The sequence below is a fragment of the Schistocerca serialis genome, chromosome 1 (assembly GCF_023864345.2).
Source record: "Schistocerca serialis cubense isolate TAMUIC-IGC-003099 chromosome 1, iqSchSeri2.2, whole genome shotgun sequence".
Lineage (NCBI taxonomy): Eukaryota > Metazoa > Arthropoda > Insecta > Orthoptera > Acrididae > Schistocerca > Schistocerca serialis.
This window is the reverse complement of record NC_064638.1, coordinates 561,279,580-561,292,934: the sequence shown is the minus strand read 5'-3', so window position 1 is coordinate 561,292,934 and position 13,355 is coordinate 561,279,580. Positions and strand designations below refer to the sequence as shown.

General features: G+C 39.1%; 1 protein-coding gene across 4 annotated transcripts in view; it reads right to left on the bottom strand.

The window, feature by feature from the left end:
• The window catches only part of LOC126475570 (glutaminase kidney isoform, mitochondrial), a 125,491-nt gene extending 113,407 nt beyond the window's left edge, over positions 1-12,084 (bottom strand). For 2 of the 4 annotated variants that reach the window (XM_050103476.1, XM_050103478.1), the window contains exon 1: positions 11,704-12,084. In XM_050103476.1, the coding sequence (XP_049959433.1) occupies positions 11,704-11,931 (228 nt within the window). In that variant the 5' untranslated portion in view covers positions 11,932-12,084. Of the gene's footprint in view, positions 1-10,276; positions 10,325-11,703 lie in introns of those variants that run through there. The other 2 variants (XM_050103479.1, XM_050103480.1) reach the window with 1 other exon arrangement.
• Between the last annotated feature and the right edge of the window lie 1,271 nt (positions 12,085-13,355).

The following is a 13,355-nucleotide window of genomic DNA, read 5'->3' as shown; positions in this document are numbered from 1 at the left end:
TTGGCCAGCAAGAGGAGAAGATGTAGTCATATAAAACTCCAGGTCACTAAACTTTGTGCCAATATCCTAGGTTAATTCCCACATTTTTCCACAGTGTTTCATGGAATAAGGGCATGTTGATACCCTTCATGGGGATCCATACATATGTTGTGGACATTGCTCGGTAGTCCTCTTGGTACTATTTAGGAAGAACAGGCTCCATGCCAAAACAAAGTTTCATTATCACAAAAATTTGATGACATACTCATGCATAACAGAATTCTAGAATGCACAAACATTCATTACAATCATCCACACACTATAGAGATACAGGACTTATATGTTGTAGCAGCTCTCAGGAAGGTAACAGCAACAATGGCAATCAACCTTCATTGGAAACTAATTATCCTAATTTTCATTGCCTGACTATGGACTGTCTGGCTTGAGACTACAGAAATAGATGACATTTAGGGAAAAGAAAGTACATCAGGATACAATGTTATGGAAATTAAATTTTAAACTGGACTGGAATGGCAAAGTATTTTAAAAATAATGTTGATATCACTTATTTTTCTTCTTTGCTTTATATTTTGTTGCTGTCAGGTCTGGTTTGAATAATTGTTTAACTGATAAACATACTGAATGCCATACGTAATACAACATTTTATTAAACTGGAGTCTGTGAAAGTGTCTCAATTCAATGAATAATTTGTTTCACATTCATCCTGCTTCAGTAATAATAATAATAGTAATAATAATAATAATTGCCCTTAAGACCACAAAAAGAGGACAAGTACCTGGCCAGAAAGCAAAACTCTGGTGGAATGATAGAGTAAGGGAGGAACTTACAAAGAAAAACAAAGTATTCCACATATGGTTTCAGGAGAGAACATAGGAAGTAATGAAAGAACACAGTGTGAAAAAAACGGTGGCTAAGAGATACGTAGCAGGAGATGAAATGCATGGAAGAGTGGACAAAAGTGAGGGAAGAGAACACTGAGGGGACTAAGAAGGCTCTCTATGAGATGGTTAAGGCTAAGAATAGGGGCAGGATAAAAAATTCCAGGATGATCAATAAAGAAGGAAACGAAGTTGAGAATGTGCAGGAAATCAAAGTAGATGTGGATGGAACAGTTTGAAGGGTTCTTAAACCGCAATGGAAATGTAGAAGAGAAAAATTAGGAGCCAGGGAAAGTAGATAATGCTGAGATGGACCTAACCTACACATAAGTAGAGGAAGCAATAAAGACCATGAAAGGGGGAAAAGCACCTGGGCTGGATGAAATAACCGTGGAGATGGTGAAATGGAAGGACACCTGAAGATTGGAAAGAAGGAATCGTAGTGCCAATTTTATGAAGGGATGCAGGAAACTACACTAAAATTATAGGGAAATGACATTGATGTGTCATGCTGCCAAGGTATTTGACAATATTCTGGAAAAGGGAGTACAGACAATAGTAGTAGAACCGACCAAGGAAAATTATGAGTTTATACTAGGAAAGTCAACAGCTGATCTAATTTTTAGTGTAAGGCAGCTTCAAGAGAGACACTATGAATACAGAAATGATTTAGTAATGGTTTTTCTGAACATAGGGAAGGTGAATAATAATGTGGAAAGAAGCATGATCTGGGAAATGTGGTATCCCATCAAAATTCAAATGTACAACACATTCAGTCTGCCACCAATTGTCTTGGCAAAACTTGGCCACTTGTAATAAACACTAGAGGCTCCACATCTACTGTCTGTAAAAACAGGCATATTTACTGACAGACTTATGGAAATTTATGTACAATGTAGTGACACCAGCATCACTCCAGGCAGTGCCACAATCACGGAAATATTTTTCTACACCAGTCAAGAGCCTCCTGGAAATCAAACATGTATAACCAGCTGCCAAACACATAGCCACACAGTCCTCGCCGAGCTCTCATCCTGGACACCACCTGTCTCCACAAGAAGCCATGCAGTAGTACCAATGATCACAGTCTTGAAGGACCCATCTACAGCATGCCCCTGAGTCACCTCACTATTGCAAGTGGTTGCTGCCTGCCACTTGCCTCAGCCTCATGGGTCCAGCTCCATATGTTCCACGAGCCACTACACCATCACCGTGCAGCCACTGCTTACCTGCCAACTGCGGCCTTGCTGGCATTGCTTACCTTATTTTCTTTGGTCCACTCAGCCATCAACAGGTGCAGTCACTGCTTATTACTGACAGTTGCCTCATGGGACTTAGCACTTACGGACATTAGGAGAAATTTCCTATTTCAGTGATCAAACATATAATCTGTGCGAACTTCCTATTAGCAGAGTCAGTGCTAACCTTATTTCTCATTGTCAAGAAGTGGCTCCTTATTAATTCTTATCATCAAACAAAGACTGTCATTTTCTTGTTATTCGTGCTCCATATTCAATGAATAATAAAGCACTATTCATCACAGCCAATGGTACATCAATAAGTGTGTTGTTCCCCTTGTGGTCACGGATGTAAACAGAAACCATTCGTAAACACCATTTTTTCATCTCCTACTCACACTCCAAATCTTGTCATTATCTCATCCATAATGGACATAAAAAGTAGGGGGGGGGGGGGGGGGGGGAGATAGTGCACTCCCTTGCTTCAACACATTTTTCTGTTCAAACCAGTCTGTCTTCTCTTCTCTTAATTTTACACAACTCAGAATTCTTCCACACATTTCCTTCATTCTTATCTTAGACACCCTTTCAATTCCTGTTTTATGAATGGTTTCCCTTTACATCCGTGATGCTTATTGATTGTGATGAGTAGTGCTTTATTGTGTCACTGAACATGGAGCATAAATAGTGAGAAAATGACAGTCACTGCTTGATGATAAGAACTACATAAAGATTCACTTCTTGACAATGAGATAAGGTTCCTATTAGCAGATACAGTGCCAACCTAATTTCTCATCGTCAAGAAGTGACTCTTTATTTAATTCTTATTATCAAGCAGAGACAGTCATTTTCTTGTGATTCATGCTCCATGTTCAGTGACTTAATAAAGCACTATTCATCATGATTGGTGGCATATTAATAAGTGTGCTGTTCCCCTTGTGGTCACAGATGTAAACACAAACCATTCCAAAAGAGGAATTGGAAGGCTGTCTATGATAGAAATGAAGGAAATGTATGAAGGAATTCTGAGTTGTGTGAAAGGAGGAGGAGAGTGACAGACTGGTTTGAACAGAAAAATATACTGAATGAAGGGAGTGCACTACCCCCCTACTTTTCATGACCATTACGGATGAGGGAATGACAAGAGTTGCAGTGTGAATAGGAGATGAAAATATGGAAGCAATGGTATTTGCAGATGATTTAATGCGTGGGGAAATGGAAAAGAGATATACAAGATAGGCTAAATGTTTGGGAGGAAGTGGTAGGATAATATGGATTGAAATTTACTGTAAAGCAGTTTGAAGTGATGGTGACAGTGAGGAATAAGAGAAGAGTACAAATGAATACAAATAAAAGTGGTCAATTACTAAAGAAAGAGGAAAATTTCAAGTACCTAGAGAGCATAACAGAAGATAGCAGGGAGAATAATAAGAGGATTATTGAAAGGGGAGGGCAAGCATATTGTCTCCCGCATAGTGTAAGTAGCCTGGTCTGGAGCAAGGATGTACCACCAAAAAGCAAGCACATATTATAGTGAGTGCTATGCTCCAATATTCACACATACATCAGGGCCATTCTACCAAGGGATCAAAGTCTGCTACCTGCTTTACTCATGACAGCATATGTGATCATTCCATTTCATTTTGTAGGGACTAAGCATTACACACAGCAATTTGTATGAGTTTACCAGTTCCAACTGTGACTCCCTGATGATATATTGTTTTGTAGTGCACAATTTTACATTTCTGAATATTTAAACCAAGTCGCCAATCTCAGCACCACTTTGAAATCTTATCAAAGTCTGACTGGATATTTTTGCAGCTTTGTTCAGACTGCACTTCATTGTAGATAACTGCATCATCTGCGAAGAGTCTGAGGTTACTATTAATATTGTATGCAAGGGACCCAACACACTTCCCTGGGGTACACCCAAAGTTACTTCTACATCTGTCGATGAGTCTCCATCCAAGATAACATGCTGAATCCTCCCTACCAATAAATCCTCAATCAGTCACGTTTCATCTGATGCCTCATATAATTGTACTTTTGATAACAAGAGTAGGTGTGATACTGAGTCAAATGCTGCCTTGATACATGGCTTTCAGGATATCAGTTGACAAAAGTGTGAGTTGAGTTTACCGTGATCTATGTTTCCAAAATCCCAGGTGCTTGGCATGGAGGAGGTCATTTTGTTTGAGATACCTCATTATGTTTGAGCTCAGGATACGTTCTAGGATTCTGCAACAAATAGGTGTCATGGATCTTGGATAGTAGTTTGGTGGATCACTCCTGCTACCCTTCTTGTAGACAAGTGTGACCTGTGATTTCTTCACACTACTGGGCACAGTTTTCTGTTGAAGGATCTACGACAGATTACAGTTGACAGAGGGGCTAACTCAGCCATGAATTGGGTATAGAATCTGACAGGGATTCCATTGAGCCCAGCTGTTTCTCAATACCACTGACGATTTTATCTATTTCATTCATCTTTTCACTGATGCAAGAATTATTTATAAACTAACAGGTAGGAGCAACTAATGCTAGCTATTTCTTTAAAGTATACTAACAGCAAATTATGCCTAGAGCTAATCAACTCACACTGACAATTATAGGAATCACAATTTGGATACTTCATAACTGTGTACTGTGAGTAAAACAGATACTTTAAAAAAGCTGCTGCTTATCCTCTTAAACTACTTATGTGCTGTTTTTATATAATACTCACACAAAGCATTTACTTTACATGAACCACAGTCAAGTATATATATGTACTGACAATTCCAGGATGCAGCCAATACAAATATTAGAGTTATGTGGAATTTACATAATGAGTCTAAACATTCTCATAAATTGTATAAGTAGTGGCTAATGAGGTATTCTTTTACCTTTTTTTTTTAACATATTGGGATTTTCAGTTCCCTGCTTGATGTCTACTTACAACCTGTTGCAAACTTCCAGACCAGTTTAGAAAATTCCATACTAAACACTAGATATGGATGGATCGTACCTATAACCTACCTTACAATTAAGAGTGCTTTATAAATAAAGCACTTCATGCAAACAAAGTTAAAAATATGGTATAACAGTAAAACTTTTACACAGATCTCAGTTTCAACAACTCTGTGGAATGAGAACACCACTACAGATGAGAAATAGTAGGTCCTACAAACTGGAATCATTTCAGTCATCGACCCTAAAGTTGGTTTGATGCAGTTCTATGTACCTGTTGCTAGCCAGATAGCCTCTTGTTTTCAGTGTAACTGCTGCATCCTACTTAATCTACAATCTGCCTTACATGCTTTATATACACATCTAGGTCTGCCCCTGAAAGATGCTTTTCCTTCCACCAAACCTTCATCTATAGTTTTCAGCAACAACTGTTGTTGTACTATGTGCCTATTCCACCTCTTTGAATCATATTCTTAATTAGACCTTTTTTTCATTGACTTGCTGGTAGGACACCTACATTCCCGCCTTGCTCAAATCAATACTATCTTCAACAGTCTCTCTAGATATTTCCAAGGTTTTTAATCATTTCTGATAACCCACGTTTCTTATTATTTTCCTTCAATTGTATATATTAGACTCAAGTTTTACATCGACTGATTTCAAAGCTAAATAGCTTAATTTGCAGATACCTTGACTGGGTGCATGGATCACTCATGAGCTGGAAACTTGTACTGTCTCATACAAATCCAGGGTTTGGATTTCCAATTCGTGTGAACTATCTTAACTTGAAAAATTACATAATTACATAGTTACAACACCTGTTGTGGTCTGCAACCTTAAGTCTGGTTGACTGTAGCAATCTGCCCTGTGTGCGCCCATTCATCTACATAACTAGTGCAACCTCTGTTCATCTGAACCTGCTTACTGCATTCAAGCTTTGGTCTCCCTCTACAATTAATGATACACTCCCTCCATTACCAAATCAGTGATTCTCTGATGCCTCATGATGTGTCTTATTAACCAATCCCTTCTTTTTAGTCATGCTTTACCATAAATTTCTGTTTTTGCCAATCCGATTCGATACCTCTTCATTAGTTATTCAATCAATCTATCTAATCTTCAGCATTCTTCTGTAGTACTGAATTTCAAAAGCTTCAATTTTCTTCTTGAGTGAACTTTTCACTGTCCATGTTACAATTCCATATGTGGCTACACTCCACACAAATACTTTCAGAAAAGGCTTCTTAATACTTAATTTATTCTACATATTGACAGATTTCTCTTTTTCAGAAATGCTGTCGCTGGTCTACATTGTATGTCCTCTCCAGTTCAACCATCATCAGCTGTTTTCCTGTCCAAACAGCAAAACTAATCTACTGCTTTTAGTATCTGATGATTTCCTCAGTAACACCTGATTCAATTAAACCACATTCCATTTGGCCATCATCAGTTATTCTGCTCCCGAAATAGGAAAACTAAGCTACTGCTTTCAGTGTCTAATTTCCTAATCTATATTTCCTCACCAGCACCCAATTTAATTAAACTACATTCCATTTAATTTATATTTATGTTCTCATAACATCTTTCCATGACACTATACATTCCATTCAACTGCTCACCCAAGCCCTTTGCCGCCTCAGCAAAGACTGTGAAGTTTTTATTTCTTTTCCCAGTACTTTAATTTGCTTTCCACATTTCTCCTTGGATTGATTTAATGCTTGATTAATGTACAGACTCAACAATGTCCGTTCTCTCTCGACAACTGCTCCCCCTCCAAGTCCTTTAAATCTTGTAACTCCAGTCTAGTTCTACCGCAAGCTGTAAATAACCTTTCACTTCCTATATTTTACCTCTGCTACCTTCAGAATTTCAAAGTGCATTCTAGTCAACATTGTCAAGAGCTTTTTCTCAATCTACAAGTGTCATAAACATAGGTTTGATTTTCATTAATCTATCTTCTAATGTAAGCTGTAATGTCAGTACTGTCTCATAGGTTCTTACACTTCTCTGGAACTCAAGTTGATCTCCTTGATGCTAGCTTCTATCAGTTTTTCCACTGCTCTGGTAATAATTTATATCAATATTTTGCAATTACAGCTGAGTAAACCGCTGTTCTATAATATTCACACGTGTCAGACCTACTATCTTTGGAATTGGACTGTTATATTCTTTGCACAACAGGATGAATACTTCTTTCATTACTATACTTTAAACATTAAGTTTAAGTATGATAGTACAACCAGTTTAATCTTCAGAACTGTCATCCAACTTTAAATGCAGTCTTTAATTCTGTCAGTCAACTTTAAACTATATTTTGATGATGCTGTTGTTCATTTCAAGAGCAAAACTGGTAAACAAAAAATGCAAAGGGCAACTTGCGGCTGTTTTCAAAAACTTACATTTTTCTTGCTCTCCCAATGATGTCAGCAATTCTGATGGAATGTGTTCTGCTTCAAGGGCCTTGTTTTGACTTAGGTCTCTGTTAAACTCTTCTTGCAGTATCATATCTATCATCTCATCTACTAACTGTTCTTTTTCTGTAATATTGTCCTGAAGTTTCTTTTCCGTTGTATAGTGCGATAGACTCCTTCCACCTCTCAGCTTCCTCTTTTTTGCTTATTACTGCCTTTCTATCTGAGCTATTGCTTCCAATACATTTGTTTCTCTTTCCTTCAATGGTTCAAATGGCTCTGAGCACTATGGGACTCAACTGCTGAGGTCATTAGTCCCCTAGAACTTAGAACTAGTTAAACCTAACTAACCTAAGGACATCACAAACATCCATGCCCAAGGCAGGATTCGAACCTGCGACCGTAGCAGTCTGGCGGTTCCAGACTGCAGCGCCTTTAACAGCACGGCCACTTCGGCCGGCTTTCCTTCAATGGGCTCTTTAATTTTCTCATAGGCAATATCTATCTTTCTCCTAGTTATACATGCTGCTAACCATTTCTGCTTATCCATGTAGCACTTATTGTCAATATTATTTTATAAGCATCTGTATCCGATCTACCACACTTCAAGTGCTGCATGTTCATATTTTCTTGCTTCATCAGTTAAATTGAATATCTTGTGTGTCATCCAACTATTTCTAATGGGCCTTGTCTTTCTTGCTACTTGATCCTCCCCTGTCTTTACTATTTTATCTCTCAAAGTTACCAATTCACCTTTCATTGTATTCCTTTCCCACATTTATGTCAACCATTATTAATGCCCCTTTAATTATCTCAACAATCTTTGGTTCTTTCAGTATATCTGAGTCCAACTTTCTGTAGTTACTTCACTTTTCATCTGAAGTTCATAACTAATAAATTATGGTCAGAGTCTATATCTGCCCCTGGAAATGTACTTCTGTTTAAAATCTGGTTTTGAGAGCTCTGTCTTACCTTAAATTATGTATAACTATACAGTTGCAATATATCCTCAAATTAAGCTGGTACAGGTACATGAAGATTGAATTAGAATACCTTGTGTTTGTAGGAGACAGCATGAGTTTCTGATTTTGACTGATTCAAGCATCAAACCGCCTGAAGATGAAGCTATCTATCTTTACAATCAGTAACATATAAAAGTAACACCATCAAGTGCAGCAGATGGGAAAAAGTTGTCTTTCATCAATGCTGACCAGCTAATATCCCTGTACCTTCTATCAATATGGTATAGAGAAGATTAATGTCTCACTTCTGCCATCCTCATTGTCCAAGTTTTGTACTTGTACAGAGTTGTCTTGCAAACTGGTTTCCAAGGAGTTTATTCTGGAGCAAAAATTATGTAAATAACACATATAAATTATGAAATGTGTACAGTTGGTGTTTTGAATGAGAATAACAACAGCTTTGTTCAGATTTATCCACCTTATGCTTGGATCATTTAATTTTCCTATCCAGTTTACCATTCAGAAATAGTGCTGCTGTAACCATGTGAGCTGCTTGACTTATTGTGCACTGGGATAGGAAAATGTTTAGTATGTTAATCCTGTTATAATTAAAAATTGCTCTTTGTGATTCTATAAAGCATTGAGTTTATAAAGAAACACGGAATTCATTCGAATTACTAAATAATTTTTACGTATGAATAAGGCCAATACCTTGACCACATTATTCAAACTCTGGATACTGCATTAGTAAAAGTCTGGATATTGTTAATACAAACTTTTATGAAATTGCAGGGTAGATAAGGCTTCTTCATAACTGTAAGAATTCAAGAGAAATAACCACAAGGATACATGCAAGTCTCTATCTTAATAAGATGGGAGGTAGAGCTGAAGGATACTCACTGCTACGTAAATTATGCTATGTGACAGAATGGAAAACAATGCATTGCATTTTCATGTTCTATAGCGACATTACATATTCCCACTTCATAAGTAAACAAGAAAAACTGCTGTTACTGTTCCTGCTTGCATTTGGGTACTGCAAATACTAATGTTCGTTTCTTATTTACTTCTGAGGGCGAGCTAAGTGATATGAACGATTTAAAATTCAACAGTACAGAAGTTGCACAGATAATACTGTGTCGTATGACAAAACAAATTTAAAATCATCTTTGAGGGGGGGGGGGGGGGGGGGGTGCACGAACCAATAAACATTCCATATGTAAACGAACATGGCAATTTAGAATATGCAAACAATGATAACAGATTTTTGCGAATTATATAGGCAAAGCTCAATATTCGAAGCCACTCTATAAGAAAAGCACGAGTTACCAGGCATTATTACACAACTCAACAGTCTGATGGCGCAGTAGTAGTAGTAGTAGTAGTAGTAGTATAGCTTTATTCATCCGTAGATCTCTTTTTTACAAGGGCATATACAGTAATAAATTGTCTTCCTCATACATTAGTACATATAAAATGTATAGTATTATATTCACAGAACGACAAAAATTATGAAGAAACGAGGAATTCTTCGTTCTGTGATTCGTTACAACTGTTGCCCTAGTGAATGCTACCGTTCGTGTTACTACATGTACATACAAATATGAAAAATTGTGAAGCTGGGATGGAAACGACAATCATTAACTTTTTAAAAAGTGTTTGCTGTTGTTTATAACATAGGCTACGTGCCACTCGGCAAGAATCTATTATGCGGGTGACTCGGGGAAAAATTAATTCATAAAATGAAGGCATAACCTGGAATATATTCCACGTATTGCCCTATGCGGCTGCAACGCCATGCGGAATGCCACAATTAGTATCGCTGAACGACATTTACATGTAAATTCGTAGGATGTCTGTCCATTTTCACGAATGAAACAGCGCACGCCTAAGGCTGCAACAAGTTTAATCGACGCCTCGCGCGGCTAATCAATAGTGGCACCCTTAATCGATACAATTCGTGACTATCGTATACATAGGGCCCGGATAAAACAATTTGATCTCTCTTTTAAGCTGCACAAAGCTTGTGAATTCTATTATACAGACCAGACAGTATTCGCGTCGTAGTAATGGTAGTACGATGATAACCGTAGTGACAGGATAAGACGCTTTTTAAACATATTTGCGTATACCGTGACAAAAATATGATAATTCATTACAAAGACGGTAATGGAAAGCTAAAGAAATGCAAGGGCGAAGCAACAAAAATTGTTAGGAAAGACTGCTTACATTTCTTCATTGACGAAATTAGTCTTTTCTTAAGACCAGGTAACGTTCTTTGCAACAGTGAGGTCACCACGACCACTTCGATTTAACTGAGACCTTAAGGTCTACCTGCATATAATTTACCTTCTTTAAAATCGGCGTTCGGAAAGATCAAAAGATGCTGAGTGATCTCAGGAAATGTCCTGAAAGGATAAAGAATGGGGGACTAGGCCGTGCAGGCCTATATTATTTATGTTTCAACGAACTTGCGCAATTAGTAGGCCTAAACACTTTACGCACCGTAAACTTATAGTTTAAAATTTTTATTTATTCCATCGTGATTAAGTAATTACTCGTATATCTTAAAGAACGTTGTAGCTGACGAGACACTAAAGAAATTAAAAGAAATATTCTAACAAAAGAATAAAATCTGAAGATTTTTTATCGCATTTAAACTTACATTGCAGAGAAAATCGGACCGCAGCACATTTCGCGGAATACGAATAACGCTATCTCGTAAAATTTATAGCAGGTCTCACGGTGCCCTTATCAGCGCATGATAGAGGAAGACAGAGGCGAAGACACACATGTTAAAGGGACTGTACTGTAGAGCTGTAGTTGGCAGTGAAGAATTTTTAGCAGAAAACGGATGCTGTGTGGCCGTTTCGAAACCACCGTTGCGAAACGCGGCGGGGCAGTCGTACTCCTGCCCTGTCCTCCTGCAAATGACCGGCTGGCGCCGACTATATTAACCTCGGTGCTATTTATAAATCTCAGCTCCCGGGTGGGACGATTTGCGCAGGTTGACGAGATCAACACGCGAGGCGAGGACGATGTTACGCCAGCAGTTCGGCTCGGTCAGTGCTGCTGGCAACTACGAAGCTGCAGAGAGCACTGACACGCACAGACAAAAAGAGAAACACACACACTATATATATATATATATATATATATATATATATATATATATATATATATATAGTAATTACACGCACATGTGAAATCGGCATGCGGGGGAAGTAGAACGCTATGCAAACGGCGGCCAATTGGCACACTCACCGGCGTAGTGTGGTACTGCAACAGTCCGTTTATTCTCGCGGCGCAAGTCTTCCTCGACAAAAGCCGCGGTTCGTACCCCGGGCGGTCGCTTGCTGGGAGGGAGGCGATGTGCCGGCGTGCGGCGAGCTGCGGGGGGCAAAGCCAAAAGTGGTCGGTACAGCCGCAGACGACGTTTCTCGCGGTGGCCCGAAGTACTCCCGAATGGCACGCGCCGTTCATGCCATACATCGCAAGAACGTGGGATGCGTCGTCGGCACAGCGATCTAGTGCGTGGCGTGGGTGACCCTGAGCTCTTATTGTCTTGTCTGTGGGGGGACAGGAACAGGTGCCGGCAGCGACGACCGCCCTTAGGGAGTGCGCGGCTCCATCTTTGCGAGCAGACGGCCTGGCGCTGCGCCCAGGGCGCACGCGCCGCTGGCGGACATCGATTGGCAGTTGTCGGGGGCGGGTCTGGAGACAGACAGCTGCTAGACAGGGCAGCGTCATTCCAGTCGAAGTCCTGGAATTCGGCTGGGGTGACGGAGTACGCCGCCGTCTTCTCCACTTATCGCATTTAGATTTACTTGTTGCGTATCTAGCTTCCACATCTACACATGCACGGTGAATCACCTGCAACTTGTACCCCTTTTATTTCGTGAACCGTTCAACATATTGACACGAGGTTCCGGTATTTGATAGTACCCAGAGGGATATGCAATTTTAATAGCCTGAATCGGCTATTATGGTGGGCTCTAAAGCCATTTAAGTATCACAAACAACATTGACTGGACTGGGTGAAATTCGAATGGCCACAACTACATGACTGAAGAGAAATACTATTACAGAAAACCTATGGGCACAACTAAAACGGTGTTAGGTAACAGCCGGCCGCAGTGGCCGAGCGGTTCTAGGCGCTACAGTCTGGAACAGCGAGACCGCTACGGTCGCAGGTTCGAATCGTGCCTCGGGCATGGATGTGTGTGATGTCCTTAGGTTAGTTAGGTTTAAGTAATTCTAAGTTCTAGGGGACTGATGGCCTCAGAAGTCCCATAGTGTTCAGGGCCATTTGAACCATTTTTTTGTTAGGTAACACAGAGGAGACAGTGCATCAAAGACCAATTTTTAGTACTGAAAAAAGATCTGAATAAATAAAAAATAAGAGAGGAAAAAGTAAGATAATAACTGAAACAGTGTTATAAGGATCTAATGCGTTCTATAAAATATCATGACATATTCTATGTACTGTACTCAAGTTTTATTACTTCAGTCACCTAAAAACGCTGAGAGCATTTCAGCAGCGAGAGACACGCTGAAAAAAAAAAAACTGCCTTGTTTTCATCAGATGAACTCTTCTGTTTGAAAAAACTCAATAAAATTTTTGTCGTGAGTTTAAGAATAAGGAAGACGTTTTCCGAATCTCTTTGGAATCGTAGTATTCAAATTAACTAGATGGATCCATTCTTCTCAGTCAGCCTATAAAATTAGGGATTTTTACGATGGTCGTTTTGAAAAACTGGCGAAGCAATCAACGGAAATTTTTTGTACATTATTTATTTATTCTTGGAGAATATTTTCGCATTTTTTAAAGACATTCAGTCGTCATTAAGCCCGCTATCTAAGGAGTTAAAATTCCCCTGCCCAAAATAGGGTGTGTCCATGACGGAAGTCTTGCT